The 16,048-nt window shown below is 42.1% G+C and overlaps 2 protein-coding genes across 2 annotated transcripts in view; both read right to left on the bottom strand.

Annotated features, from left to right (window-relative positions):
• Window positions 1–405: 405 nt before the first annotated feature.
• LOC118211931 (kelch domain-containing protein 7A-like) lies at window positions 406–3,201 on the bottom strand. Its single transcript, XM_035389519.1, has one exon. The coding sequence runs from the start codon at window positions 3,199–3,201 to the stop codon at window positions 526–528; it is 2,676 nt and encodes an 891-aa protein (XP_035245410.1). The 3' UTR covers window positions 406–525.
• Window positions 3,202–10,444: 7,243 nt separating this feature from the next.
• The window catches only part of LOC118210492 (immunoglobulin superfamily member 21-like), a 173,585-nt gene continuing 167,981 nt past the window's right edge, over window positions 10,445–16,048 (bottom strand). Inside the window, exons 8-10 of the mRNA XM_035386694.1 lie at window positions 15,677–15,869; window positions 13,835–13,873; window positions 10,445–11,769 (exon numbers count right to left, since the gene is read on the bottom strand). Of these exons, the coding sequence (XP_035242585.1) occupies window positions 11,693–11,769; window positions 13,835–13,873; window positions 15,677–15,869 (309 nt within the window). The 3' untranslated portion in view covers window positions 10,445–11,692. The remainder of the gene's footprint in view (window positions 11,770–13,834; window positions 13,874–15,676; window positions 15,870–16,048) is intronic.

The raw sequence follows: 16,048 nt of genomic DNA, 5'->3' as shown, positions 1-16,048 counted from the left end.
TTATTGAAGTCCATAAATCAATAATGAGTGACACATATTCAAATCAGATTATGTTTACAAAGCAAAACTTTAAGGATTACACCAAATCTAATCTTCACACAATGAACAGTGTTTATATATGATTATGCTATGATAAATCCCAGCAATCCTGAATTACTTGCAGACAAGTTTATACATTGTTTTCACAAAAAGGAAATCAACACTTCAAATAGTTTTGATTATTACTGAATAAAGTCAATTATTTTATTTTTTCTATAGATAATTCATTCATGGCAGCCAGTATAACCAATAATATTGTATTATTATTATTAGTATTGTTAATAATAATAATAATAATTACAATTGTGATAAAATAAAACACATTTTTGTTGCTAACATTTTAATTAGCGTTGTTACTGTGTGATACTGTTCGCTCAAAACAGCTAATTTTGTGTATTTTGTGCTGCAATGGCCCTGGATGAGATTTACATAGACAAAAAAGCTTTCTTACCCCTTCGCTTTCTTAATTTCTCCAAGCATCTATAGTTAAACACTGGTCTGGAGAGCCTCCATTTCAGGAAGCACCAGAATGAATGGAAACAGGGTGCCCTTGGCTGCAGAAAGGACACTCAAGTCCTCAGCAATGAAGGCCGGAGAGACCTCGTCTGCCAGGAACCTCATGGTGGCCTGCCGGCTCACGCAGTAGATGACATCATCAATGACTGCGCATTGGAAGGCGAGGCAGCGGGGCAGCTTCCGGGAGCAGCACTCGTACCAGAGTCGGGCGGCCACATGGTAGCGGTACACGCTGACACCAGAAGTAGAGCCCACATCGAACCGATACAGGAAGTTCTTCACTGCTACCATTTCGATGGTCCTCTCCTTACTGCCCACAATCAGGCTCCGCCTCCAGGTGTTGGTGGCTGGGTTATAACGGAGCAGGGTGTACCTCAGGGTGCCCCCAGAGACGAACAGCTCCCCATTGCAGACAGTGGCACGGTGGGCCACGGCGAAGGTGTCGTTGGGCATGGAAGCAACGAAGGCCCAGCGGCCTGTCCGGGGGTCATATCGCTCCACGCTGCTGAGACACTCCCCCCCGATGGCATACACGTAGCCCCCCAGGGCTACCAGCTTGCACTGGGGCCGGGCCTCGTTCATGGGGCTGATCTCCTTCCAGATGGATGTGGCCGGGTTGTAGCAGAACGCCCTCCTTGATGGCTGCACCTCCCGGCCCAAGCCCTGGCAGCCCAAAGTGACAAAGAGGTAGTTGTCCATTACACACATGGCGGAGCCCCTGGACACCACCTCCTTAGGGAGGGGGCACAGGAAGTTCCAGGAATCTTTGAGATCATCGTAGTAATAGAGACTGCTCGATGTCTTTGGAAGGCCAGAGTCTGACCCCACCAAGTCCTGCTGGTCTAAGTCAGCCACCACCAGGCACCGCTTACCCCTTGTCCGCAGCTTTTGGATCAAGTCCCTGTCCCCTCCTTTCAGGCTTCCATACAGCCCTGGGTCCTGTAGGACCTGCAGGTAGTTGTCAGACATGACTTTAAGAGCAGCATGCTGCAGGCTGGCATGTCCCTCTTTCCTGGCCAGGCTGAGAGTATGAAGACAGTTTCCTAGGTCTAGTCTTCCCTGCAATCTCTCCAGCTCTGGACTGCTTCCTTCTTTGGGTATCTGTAAAATGGTCAATCTTTCTGCACCCTCCAGTCCTGTTTCTTCAGAAGTATCCCCACCGGGGACTGTGGGATCTTTTACAGGACTATGGGGCTTTGAGCACGGGCCTTCTGAAGACAGGGTTTGAGAACTGAGCATGCTCGGTGATGTAGAAGCCCTAGGGTTGAGGAAAGGGATTTGGAGGTCATCATTCTCTACAATGTGAATGTAGCTGTCCTTTCGCACAAGCCCCTGCCGTCCAGGGGAAGGGGGGTCAAGGCTGGCTGCGAAGGAGTGCTCCTGTACAGAGGGGAGAACAAGGTCCTGCAGGTTGAGAGGTGGGGTAAGGGAATGGCTCAACTGATGGATGGCTTTGCCATCATGGTAACAACTCACCTCTGGCTGCTTAAGGCTCAGTGGGTCATGTGACGTAGTATCCTCTTGGAGCTCACCAATGAGATTTTGGATGGAGGGGCTGGCCAACAGACTCTCATCTGAGACTGACTGCAATGAGGACTGTATGTGGTTGTCATAGGTGCTCCCGTGTGCCTCAACTGGGGCATCCCCATCCCTCTCCTGCAGATAATCTGTGCCTTCTGTCCTGACCTCTTCCTTGGTCAGAAGATGGGAGGAGTTTGCCAGGTGACCCAGATCCTGCCTCAGCTCCTGGCCCATGCTTGTGCTTGGCTCCAGCCTCTCTTGCTTGCACGGGGATCGCCTCCCAGTTGGACTCACCCCAACATGGTCCAGGTCTTCCATGGGAGGGGGAGACAGAGAAGTGTCCAGAACAAGATCAGCATCCGGCCATCCCTCTGCCTCCTCGCAGTTGGTGTGGAGAGCTCCCTGGGTGCTGCGGTCATGTGCCACTGGTGTCTGTTTTATTTTGGGGGGATCATGTCGCACCATACTCTCCTTCGTTGGCAGGTTTGGATTGTGGTTCAGGTTTTCTTCTCCTCTTACAATTGCTACGTCAGGCTCGACATGGCCCAGATAAGCTGAGCTCTGAGTTTCTACAGATGAGTACTTGTATTTCTCTAAAAAGGTTTCTCCAGGTGACAGTATATTCTGAGGCTTCGGAGGTGAGTCTTCATATTGATCTGAAAACGTTTCTCCAGATGATGGTATGTTGTGAAGTTCCCCAGGTGAGTCCTCATGTTGATCTGAAAATGTTTCTCCAACTGACGGTATATTCTGTGGTTCCTCAGGTGAGTGCATGCACTGCTCTAATGGCATCTCTCCAGGTGATGGTATATTTGGAGGTTCTCTGGGTGAATGCTTGCACTGTTGTAACAATGTTTCTCTGGGTGAGACTTCATTCGATCGGAGCAGTTCTTCCTCACAGTTGTCAGCGGAGCCCTCTGAGGACGTACCTGCGTCCGGTTCCCGGTGCGCTCCTAGCCTGTCGGCCTGTTGGGTCCCTGGACCATCCTGTCGTACGTGCCACCTCCTGGAGTTGTAGAACCGGTAAGCCCAGGACACGAGCAGCACGCCGGCTACGGATAGAGCCAGCTTTGCCAACATCTGTGTATCGACCTGGATACCTAAGAGGTCCTCTGCCACTCGCATGTCCAAGATGGGTAGGGGTGGGAGGGGTTACCACCTGTCACAAGTGTCCTCTTCGCATCTTTGGAAGTTGAGATAACTCACCCTGTTAGCGCATCATTTATGCCCGCGTTGCTGCTCTCCCCCGGGGACTCAGCCCTGAACCCGACACCTGAACAGCCTGTGCCTTTGTTTCCCGATTTGCATGTCCTCTCTCGATGCTGGGCAGGATTTGGGTGACGCCCCGGTTGCACACCGAACAAAAGACGCACGTCTGAAAACCAACACTTATCTTTTATATTTTCTGTTTCTTTATACGATCTCGCTCATCTACTAATGAACTAACAGCTAGTCTGTTTCTTGTTCAACAGCTAGGCTTAACTATCGGTCACTGGCACTTATAGTCCACATTAAATAAATGTGCTTCTCTATGTCAACACGGTTGTGGATTTAGTCACTGTGCTGGATTGTTGTAGTTTGCCTCAAGGGAGGGAGAAGCTGATAGTCTCTATTTATAAAAAGTGTAATGACCAGGATCTGACTGTTTACATAGGCAAAGGCACATGCTCCACTGCCAGGATACATATGTTCAGCTGCTCTCTGGTTGAAGAGCTGTACCTTAAATTTTGTGTCATGATTTTCACATTACACAGTCTTAAAATGAAGAATCCCAGTGCGCTTCATAAAATGAATTTTGTAGCAATATCTTGTAGTGATTAAGTTGAGCCTACATTCTAGTAGGTTTGAGTCACTGTCGTACCTCTGAGACATTCACTTATCCTGTATTGCTTCAGAAAATAATCAGCTGTCTAAATAAAGAATATGCTTTTGAAATAGTGTCATCTACAGTCTATGCTCTGCCCTGATTCAGAGTGTTAGCTGTTCACTAAGTAGATAGGTAATATAAGTGTCACAGTGTGTATTACATAGATGCATAGAATAACTTTAACAAATATGCGATGGGGAGAGAATATTAATTGCACCATGGCAAACAGAACAAAGATCATGGAGTGATTGAACAGATACGAATGATGTTCTTATTTTTTGTTGTATTGAAATTCAGAAATGCAAGCGTTTGACAGACTATCGATTGTGAGTTTAATCATTGAAGCCCCCATAACACATAAGTGTAGTTGCAGATGTTTGTGGGGCTGCCCTAAGGTGACTGACAGAAATCACCTGACAGCCATGAGCTGGTTCTAGACAAACTTTATTAGTTGTTGAGGGGAGAGATGTAAATATATGTAAAAATATGACAAAAAATGGACCTACAAGGTATTCCATGAGACCAACTAAACAGAATACTAATACAATCTCCTAGATCAGAGTTTGTGGCGTTGTGAACAGACTTCACAAAGACTACCATATAGCATTTCTGGCCAGCTGCTTTTCAAGCCTGCTTCATTCAGTAACATCATATACATTATAAACTCAGAAGCAAACAGTTTTTGAATTAGTCATGGTCTTAGTCTTTTGACTAAAATGCATTTTAGTTTTAGTCATATTTTAGTCCTAACTTAATTTCTGCTGCATTTAATTCCCTGCCTACAGTAAATGTCATTACTATAAAGTACTTTGTATTTACTCAGATAGTGTTTATGACAACACATCAGTTGTAACAGTGCGTGTCCCTTGTGCATGAGAGTACTCTGCTTCACATGTGCATGCAATCAATGTCCAGCTGCAGTGTGAACACTTCTTTTCTAAAGACAATAAAGACATTAAAGATTAATATAAAACATTAAATTAGTTTTATTCAAAAACTCATGGCTCATTTGTTGATTAATCATTGTTGATTAAATAAATATAGGTGATTAGACAATGTAACTGCATGCATTTTTTTTGGGCATAACATTTTATTAGGCATAACATTACAGCTATCCAACTTGTGTAAACTGCGAGTATGTGATCTTTGCCATGAATTCTCTCCAAGAGTCAGTGCAGAGAATGAAGAGTACATGTACCCACAGTTTTAAATATTGTTGATAAAACATGCACAATTTTGCAATGCAAACAAAAATGATTTTTTTTAACTTATCTACAGCTCACCAGTGCTTTCTTTTTAATGATGTTCCAAGCAGTTGATTTTGGTAAGCCTAAGGTTTTGCCTATGTCACCGTTTTTCTCAACCTTAGGCCTTTTTTTGTATTTCTTAGCTCATAATGGCTTCCTCGACTTTCATTGGCACAACTCTGGTCCTCGTGTTGACAAATGTCAATAGCAGACTCCAAAAGCAATCAAAAGACTGAAAGCTTTCATATACCTGCACTAAGGAAGCAACTGAACACACCTGACTAATCAGAAACACCATAATGTCTGGGAAAAGACGATAATCTAAATTATGGATCATGTCTTGTCCCAGATATTATGGTGCCCATAAACAGGGGGTACTATGTATAAAAACTTCTGTAATTTCTACATGGTGGATATTATGACCGGTCATAAAGTTTTGTGTTTACATTTGTCTCTGCTGCGTGTGTATCCTGTTTATCTGGTTCGTCATCTGACTGGTCGTTTCAGTCTCCGGGTACTCTGTTTGAAAAAGCCACCATGTGCCACTTACTAATGGAGACTAGCTCTTCAAACGTGTGCTTGGTGTTTTGCTTCATTTGACTTTGTGTCTTTGACCTTATTTTGTTCGATTTCGATTCTCGTCCAGCCGTTCTGGTTTGTTTGCTGATTAGATTTCGTGTTTGACCACTGACTCTTTCCATTCGCCTCTGATTCTTGCCTTATCCCTTTTGGTATGTTTGCCCTGTGGATTTTGTGCTCAACCCTTCGCTCGTTCTCTACCTCAGACACCCCTCTGCTCGCTGTATAGTATCTCTTTTTTCGATGGAGTGTTCCGAGCTGGACTACAAATCCTTCCATGGGCCAGTATTTTGTTACTTTTCCTTGTTACTTTATTATTTTTTTTATAAGGTACTCCAGGTGGAATTTTAAATCTCTATTGGGGATACGCTATTCGGACTATTGGTCTCAGACTACAGACTAATTGTCGCGAAGTTCAGCATTCAAAGCCGCCACATGCCTAGCAACCACCCTTCAAAAAATTTGTCAGGTTTTATTTAGTTTTGGATAGTTAGATAGGGGCCGGAGTTACTCATTCGTCTGCAGTTCAAATTCTCTTACTCATTATCCCTTATCCTTATCCTTTTTCCTGTTTCGGTCTGCCCTTAGACCAGGTCATAACAGTGAAATCAAATTGGATTAAAATACCTTTCAATAAAAGGTGAGAATCTGAACTTTAACCACATATGAATCGTTTGATCACAAATCTAAAATTGTGGAGTACAGCGAGTCCACCATTTTCCTTTATCACAGCTTCCTTCCTTTTCAGGAGACCTGCTTGCTTTTAATCAGTAGTGGCTTTTGACATCTACACATCCTTTCAGACCCACAGCACTGAGGTGTCTTCTCACCGTGGAAAGATCGAAAGAAACACGTGTGGATTTCTTCAGATCTGGAGTAAGAGTGTAGCAGGAATTTTTCCTGTCTCTCAAAGATAAAATCTACTGTCTAGTAAATCTAATCTAAAAATACTGTCTTTATGATGATGATAGTTTTGATGGTCCACCAGTTCTTGCACGGTTGTTAGGAGTCCCATTTTCTCTGTATCTTGCAATAATCTTTTGAATCTTTTGAACATTTTTGGAAACTGTTTTTTCCCCCACTTAATTTCCTTTGACTTTCACAGTCCTTATATCTTATATCTAATCTTATTTTGTATCTAATCTCATCAGAAATACCCCCTTTACTATTTTGAGATGCACACGACAATCTAGATAAATCTACAAGGCAGCTAAGGTGTGTTTGGGTGATTGTTTCTTTCTAACATAATGTCATTGACACTTTTGATAACAACTTTTGTTGGGAGGACAGCTTTAACTTGTTTGTTGATTGGAAGAATGGAAGACTTAGTGATAGTAGGGTGCACAAAAGAAAGATTAGACAAAACTGATTTGATATATATAGTGGTGGACACTTTTCTGTAATTTTTCGTTAAATATATAACGGAAAATTACATTATTGTCTGACACTAAAAAAAATTCCCACTGAATGGCCGATTTAACTAGAAATTGAATATACAAAACGGTGGTCTCTGACTTTAGTGCCGTCTGTATATATATATATATATATATATATATAGACTGCCCCTATTTGTGAATAAGAGCTTGGAGTGTTACCCCTTCTTCCTTTTCCCCTGCATTCAAAACAAGACACGATCCAGGCAAACATGCTTCGAATTTCAATGAGATATTCACCGTTTTTCGCAATTGTGCAGACAAATCCTTCTTCTAATTGCCTTGCAAATACATTATCTCGGTTCGGAGCAGGGTGGTAAGCAGACTTCACGGGGGTGTGGAGGTCTTAAAGTGGTGGTGAAAAGGTGACCTAGGAAGAAGTGTCACATGGATACTTGAGCAGTCTTTTTCTGGTGCGGAAAGCCTGTGAGTCACCCGATCCCAGCTCCTGCTGAAGAGGACAAAGAGGGCCAGAGTCAGCAGACTCACTCTGCGGTGAATAATTCACCAGCGTTTGGCTGAAGACAGCTCTGCGGACCGCCTGCCTCTCAGGTGTTGAGTGGCGGAGCGCTCATGGTTATTTCGCAACGAATGAGCTGGCAGCTCTTATAACAGAAAACACTTTCACCTCCCTTCCCCCATATTTTGAAGAGCATTAGTGGAAATTATGCTGAAAACAAATTCAAACTTCCTAAGTCAACCATTATTTTTTATACTATTGGCAAATGGGTGTACAGTATTGTACGACTGTTATATAGATTGCACATCCAGTATTGACTGGCTGTTTTCTAAGATTCAGCGACCCAGGCTTGAATTAGTGCTAGGTACTCTCTAGATTAGGGCTTCTGAACCATGAGAGAGAGAGAAATAGAGAGAGAGAGAGAGAGAGAGAGAGAGAGAGTCTAAGTGACAGATTAGATGGTAATTCAGAGCATCTATTGTGAAAACTGTCACACAGATTGTGTACATGTGATGTACAGGAGGAATTAAAACATTGCATGTTGCAAGGAGGAGGGCCTTTTGGACGTAAACCAAATTTATCTGCTAACAGACAATAAAGTATGATCTTATCTTATCTCTCCTAAGCATCACAAAGGAATTGATTAGAATGGAAATAAGACGCCTGAGGTGAATTTAAAATCTGTGCGGATTTCGTGTCACAATCAAGCGGTTTTTCATTGTTATGCTATCTAGGGATATTAGCTTCTGAAAATCCAATATTTATGCTTCAAGCTGTAATTAAATTGTCACATTGTCATTTTCTTTATAAAGAATTTATTTTTGGAATAAGCATGGTAGAACTGCTAGCATGGCTTCTAGATGTGTGAAAGCCCATTAGGCATGATGGAAAGAGACTGCGGTGATATGAGTGTACACTGGTTCAAATGGCACATGGCACGGGTTCCTCCTGAATACTGGCAGCTATGCCAACAGAGATATCACAGCACAATTTGAAAGGCCTGTATTCAAACTATATCTAAACTGGTTTTTAAAACATCATAGGTAACAAGATTATAGATTCACCTGGACTTAAGAATTTGAATTATAAATTTGAATGAATTTCTAGTCAAAATTAGAATTATTGATAGCAAAAAATGGAAAACTTGTCTTGGTCTGCATCTGTAACATTCAAATCATAACTTGAGAGTAAGACAAAAGAAGTGTCACACAGTAGACACACAGAATGGTGAGTCTTTAGACTGGGGTGCAAAACAAATTCAGTTAAGCCAATGGTAAATTTTAAGCTTTTTGATTGGTGGATGAGTGTGAACTTCAAACCCTGTTGGTGTGAAGTAATCCAAAGATGCCTGTACGTATCGTTCCCAAACACTTTTAATTTACAGGTTCAAACTACTTAATGACCTTTGTACTCATGGTTGAAATTTGTATTTTTTTTGGATATGGTCTATTTACAGTGCTTCTAGCCTGGTCTCTAGTCGACTTCAAGCATTGCCTTAGAAGAGAATGCATATCGTTGTCGGTTTTTAAACCAGTCCCAGCAAACATTTGTATTTCAGCTTCAAAAAGTGACAGTTGATGGCAGTGATTGATTTGCTGTTTGGATTTCAAACTGAGGAATGATAGTGTGAAAAGCGGGGAGATGTGTATGGGGAGATATACTGTGAAGCAACGCTGTTATACATCCTCGAAAAAAGAATAATAGTACACGAGAAGATCATCCATAAAACGTGCTCTTCCATTCATTATTTTGCCCAACCACCCAGAGCTCATCTGAAAAATAGAGAAGCACGTGGTAGGGGGTGGACACCCATCTTCCCGATTTTACTAAACCCATAAATCTCTCCTGCTACCTACATCCTGGGCCCTAATCCTTTAATACACCGTGTGTCGAAAATAGCTTAAATTGCAATTCCTCTGAATGTGAAAAGAGACAGGATTACTATGCACGGAGTGGGAGAGGGGAGAAGGAGTGATACTAGCAACTGCATGAACTAGATGAAGGATATAAAAGGGTTAAAAATGCCCTCTAATGTTTTCCTTCCAAAATGAAAATATAATCGTAGATTACTGATAACACTCCTCCAATGATCTTAACAAATACTAACAACCACAGAAAGGTGGTTGTAAGATTCAATTTCATCGATGAATATTTTTGATTGGTGAGGTACATGACATGGTGATTTTTTTAATGGCTAGTGTTATTCATGTAGATCCTGCTCAGTAGAAGAAAAAAAAGCTCCAGTGTTTGATCCAACCATTTTAGATTGTTGTCATACAAAGTAGTTTTCCATATTAATTTGAATGGACCTAATTTGAGTCTGCCTACCAATCTTGCTTTGTGATATGTGATTATAGAGAATATTTAAAAATATGGGCAAGATGAGGTGCCATTTTGTTGATGTTAAACCCCAGTGTGTATCTGTAATGCTCCATTATAGAAAAAGGACACACAAGATTAAGTATGTGGGAACTGTTACACACTGTCAGGAAGATGACATGAGCAGAGTGACACAAGACACGTACAGTGGAATAACTCAAAACAATACTCCATATTTTATATCAATATTTAATATTCAGACGAACGTAGTGCTACTGATATTTGATAACACACTCAAGTTGATGAGAGCGGTGTCACAGTGTCACAAAAGTGTGAAATTGAATCATTGTGCGTTTTTTCATACTGGATTTTTATTCATTTATTTCTCCTTTGGGTTTTTTTTTTGCCTCACAGGTGTGATGTGGGCAGTATGTTTTCTGAAAGAGGACATCTGTGCACGAGATTAAATTCATAATCCCCATTTTAATACTGCTGGTAAAAAAAATAACACCCTGTTTACACTCAGCTGAAATCAAAATGGCGTCTAAACATGGAACTTGCGATACATTTTGCCAGGAAAAGGAACTTGTACACAACGCAGGTCACTTACTATAATATGTAACAGATGAAACATGGGACTACAGGTCAGCTGAATGTGGCCCACCCACATGGATTATGAGAAATGAGAAATAATTGTCAGACGTCTCATGCACCATGACCCTGAAATGCAGACAACAGCTTTTGATTAAAACCTGCCATACAGCAGATATAATTTATTGAATACAATTAAATTATAGTAATGAAAAGCTAGTATTTTAGGGCTGCTTTCCCAGACATTAAGCCTAGTCCTAAACTAAAACCTTTTTTCAATGGAGATCTTCATTGATTTGTTTCTTTTTGTCTAGGACTAGGCTTACTCCATGTCTAGGAAACCAGCACTCAGTGTTTATTCTTGATCTAAGTTGAGTTTCTTGAAGTCATAGGAAAGAGCCGATACAGTTCAAGCAGAAATTGTGAAAATTTGTGAGGCAAAACTGTCACTCTGCCCAACACTCTAAGCTGAACCTTTATATCAATTTATATATTTACAGGGATGTACACAAAAATACATTTAAAAAGGCGGTTGGGGTGGTGGGGGTCTTCTGTTCTTCTAACTGGGAAAGTGACATCAGTTTCACAGCACTGAAAAGAGTCCTCTTGTTTCCTCCAACATAGTCACTTTTAAAAAAAGGGGGAAAAGGAAGAAATACTAAAACAAGAAGAAAGAAGATATGACCGGACAAATGTTCTAGAAGGGCTGCCTTGTTGCCAACTGGGAGGTGCATAGAAATATAAGTGGGCCAATATGAGACTCCGTGGGATTTTGGGAGATAAAATGGTGGGCCTGCCCACACCATTCCAAAGATGACTGTACAAAAACAAACATGGTTATGTCTGAAGGAATTAAACCAAGCCCAGAGTTTTTACTTTTCCTTTCTCAAACATCGGATTTTATTGATAGACAGGCAGACGTGTGACAAGTAGACAAACAGGGGAGGGCAGGTGTTTTTTGTTGTTGCCTTCTTGTATGTCATTTTATCTTCTGTCTTGTTTTTCGTTTTGTCCAGAAAACAAATAGGGAATTCTCCCTGGTGAAGGTACTGATTCCTGGTGGACAGACGGGTGGACAGACGGACCGGAGGAGGGCAGGCAGAGCGCGAGCTTCAGAGGCTCACGTTAGCTCCACAGTCACTGTGAGAATCAGCACGGTCACGATCAGTCCCAGAACGTCCTTGTGGGAGGCAGCGTCTACAGCGGCAACAAACAGTGGCACTCTCATTACTACACACACACACGCAAACACACACACACACACACACATGCACACACGCGCACACAAACACACACACACGCACACACACAGTCACATGCTTGCAGATATGTATGCACATGCATGGACACACCCTCTCTCAGATGCCAGTGACTCAGTCAACAGACAGATTTTCATGAACTCGCAGAGAACCAGTTGGTCAGCTATTCCTATGTATCAATTACACTAAAGAATATGCCAAATGGATATAGTTGAAAAAGTTATTTCCCAGTTTAACACAGGAGGTCAAATGCTACTTGTCAGCTGTTATGAATTCTGTCAATGCCAATCTTACCACAAGCAGGTTTTCACGCATCAACATTAATACACAAAAGAGACAGTAAATGAACTGACAGTTCCTATTAAATTTAACGACCAGACCAGACGTTTTCCATTGCTTAAATACGACATTCAGAGCTGTCTGTTCTTATTTATGTCCCTGCTGTGAACAGCTTGCCTTAAAAACAATATTTTTGTATATATATTGTAGAGCAGGTTGCTAATTATAAATCAACGCTTTCCGCCAACGTTTTGCTCTCGGTGGACATTTTTAACATGATAACTGTCAACAGACATTTTGCTGTCATTCCTCTCACATGCCAGATCATGTGGCGATTAAGTGATTAACTGAGATGATTTGATGTAATTCATTGAATGGCTGTTTGACATGTGGGTCTAAATAGAGGCTCCATCAACCACTTGGTGATGCAGGAATACATACAAGATAACAGCCCAAGGTTTTCTCTGTGTTGTATTCATGAGTTTGAGCGATAACCAACCCCTCCCATTTTTGTTCTACATGATCAGAGTCCCTTGTGCAAACACAGTAAAAACAGTGCCAAAACACATAATCATATGTAACATAATCAACATAGCGCATATATCCTTCATCTCTTCTAATTTATGAAATGTTTTTGGGATCATGAGCATTTTTTGGGAAAATAATTTTGAGTTTGAGGATTGGTCGCCACATGAATAATATGTAATATGTATTATATTTAATTATCCAATCATGTAGAATCATGGGAACAAAAAGGTGGCGACCACCACATTTCTCTCATTTTCCTCGGGCTGCTGGTAGGACGAGCACGAGAACAGTGCTCCGCGCTGATTGGTAGATAGAGAGTGTGTGCGGAATGCTGGAGATCCCGCCTCTATACTGAAACCACCCCCTGCTGTTCTCCACCTGCTCCAAAGCTATGGTAGACATTTGCATATTCAAATATGTATCCACGGAGACTGAGGCAGAGAGAAAAGGAAAAATAGGAAGAGACAGCAAAACTGAATGAGACTGGGGGAGTGAGAGAGAGAAGAGAGAGAGCATGAGAGAGTGTGTGTGAGAGAGAGGGAGCACACGGGGTGGAGGGACAAAAATAAAGAAAAAAAATACACAGAAAGGCAGAAAGCTATTAAAAGGGAGAAAGTAAGCAAGATGCAGTGAGAAAGGAGGAGGAGGAAGAGTGAGAACGATTAGGGGAGAGATGAATAAAGAGAAAGAGAGAACGACAGAGAGAGAAAGATTCCTTCGTGGCTACACTCGAGACTGAGAAACCGAAGCAAATGAATAGCAATGAACCATATGGAACAGCCGCGATACATCACTGCAACACTGTGGTCCTGGGGACATACTGCAGGTCCTGTTTGGCAGAATATAATAGAGGAGGTGCAACCTCTGAGACTGTGAAAGGGTTCATTGTTCTAACACGCTGAGCCCCAAACAACGAGCCTCACCAAGCAAACATGGCGTTAATGTTCTAACACTTCTTATGTGGGCGGCGGCACCCAGTCGCACCAGCTGATTTAATTAGCAGCACCTCTTCTCTCTGCACCTGTAATAGATCAATGAGCTTTTCCTGCATTCAGAGGAAATGGCACAAACCGCCCTTTCACTAGTCTGCAGTCAGCCCATCAACACATTTAGGCTGTTTCAAGGTCACCTCAAGGTCTCAAGGTGTCCATTCATGAGTAACCCTGCTCTCCTCCCTCCTGAAAGTCCATACTTACTGTTCTGATTTTGAGTGTGCTTCATCATACTGGGATTTTCTGTGGAGGAAAAGGCAGGCAGACGTAAATATAGAACATGACAGAGAAAGAGACATAGACAAAAAGAATGGCAACAAAAAGACAAGAAGAATGACACGTCATTCTTAGACTTCTGGAAGTTGTGCAGATTCCTGCGACACACAGGAGTCAGCCTCTGCAGCGCTGCCTTCTTGAGTCTGCACTGGTCAGAGCCGGAGCTGCAGGCAATCCTGTTTTCCATCTATGCAGATGAGATTTGTTTGTGAGTGTTCTTCCCAGCATGGGGGTCCCAGCTTGTTTGATTGGATATAAACAGAGGCATGTTTCCCAGACCAGATGAGCTACTTAGGCTGGCTTTATTATGTTATCTCACGCAGCTTACAGTCGTGACATGTTATCCATTTATGCAGATGGATGCTTACAGAATAAATTCAGGTAACATGCTCAAAGGAACACCTGCACCTCATATGGGTTGAGAACAAAGAACCATGCGGTTGCAAGTGGAGCTCCCTAATCACTGTGCTGTAGCGCTGGGGGCAGGAACACAGCACACTGGGGGGTGGTGCTGCCGTATCATTATTGTTTGCTTTTCCAACCCGTGAGCAAAATCTGCTTTAGCCCTAGACTGAGACAAACAGCCGGAGGTTCACTGCTCCTGGGGAAGAACGGCAGAGAGCTGCACGGGGGTGTTTACTCATACACTACACAGCCAAGAGTATGTGGACACCTGACATCCAACGTTTCATCCAAAATTATGGGCATTAATATGGAGTTCTGATGTTAATGTCGATTTCTAAAAACCCTTCAGGGTAGAGAGGGTAGGTCTGCCAATTACCAAATTTAAATTTAGTGCATGTGTACATTAAACAGGTATATATAGCAGAATTAAGTCATATGCAACATATATAAAAAAAAAAAACTAATGCAAAAGTTACTGGACTTCATAATGTAGTATTGGAATCAGTAACTCCGGTTACATCAACAACAACAAAGTAATCACTCACATTCTGAATTTCCTCCTCTGGCATTCTTTTATCTTCTTTTTAAATAATAAAAAAAAAGAATAACCCTCATCTAAAATAGTCCTGTTCCAAAAATGTCTTTCAATGGAGACAAATGTACTGGAAACAAATTATGTAGGAGCTCAAAGAAAAGAGTTATGCTAGTCTTAAATACCACTGAAGCGCTCAACAGCGGTCATTACTGAGTACAGCCATGTGATTTGTCCGCGGCTGAAGAAGGTTGGATTTTCTGGTCGCATGAACCACAGTCACGTTCCTCTCTCCCATCTACCCTTGTGAAGATTTATAGAGCAATTTAATAATACTATAACTTATTAATCATGCACTTAGTTTGCATGAATTATTCATTGAGGAAAATGCAGCTAAATTAATTCCCACTTCATTGTGGAGAGCAATGCTCTGATACGATAGGGAACCCGTCGCACAAACTACTTATGAACCCTCTGAGAAATGCTGACTTTCTTTTTTTGCCCTTCTTTAGAACTGCAAAACTTTGGCACAAATATATTCACTTTCTTTTTTTGACTTTACACCAAAGCTTAATACTTTTAATTTCTACAAGCACTCAATCCATTCATTTGTACAAGGGCTGTAATTATTGCAAGGCCTCAGTCAAAACCACTGAGTTATCTAAAAGGGAAGGCAATGTCAATTAAATAAAGCCAAGCGTTATTTTTTCTTTTATTGTCAGTGATTGCACAACTAGCTGAACTGAATTTCTTAAGACATCCAAGTCGCCCTCTACACTAATTCTCTGTTGTAAGAAAAGCGAATGGTTCACGTTGATTGAATTCAAACTCACCAAACACAATTAGGCGTGTGTGGGTGTCTGTGGAGCCGAGGGGGTTCTGAGCCGTGCAGCGGTACATGGATCCGTTAAGTTCGGCTGGCACCCGCTCTAGAACCAGCTCATACCCGTCCCGTTCCAAACTCCCGTCCAGGAGACGCCCCCCCACGCGCGTCCAAGTGAAGAGGGGCTCGGGAAACACCTCGTTCTGGAGAAGGTTGGGAAGGGAGGTGTCAATCAGGTTTGTAATGAAGGAGAAAAAAAGCACTCAGGAGTCTGTATGAAAGTGACTAATGCTGGAATCTGACTACACAACCAGCAAAATCTAAGATCGCTGTACAGCTTAGACTACCCAACATTCTATCCTGTACATTTTTGTATTGCAGA

The sequence above is a fragment of the Anguilla anguilla genome, chromosome 13 (assembly GCF_013347855.1).
Source record: "Anguilla anguilla isolate fAngAng1 chromosome 13, fAngAng1.pri, whole genome shotgun sequence".
Taxonomy (NCBI): domain Eukaryota; kingdom Metazoa; phylum Chordata; class Actinopteri; order Anguilliformes; family Anguillidae; genus Anguilla; species Anguilla anguilla.
Note: the sequence above shows the minus strand (reverse complement) of the source record. Positions and strands in the feature narration are given on the sequence as shown.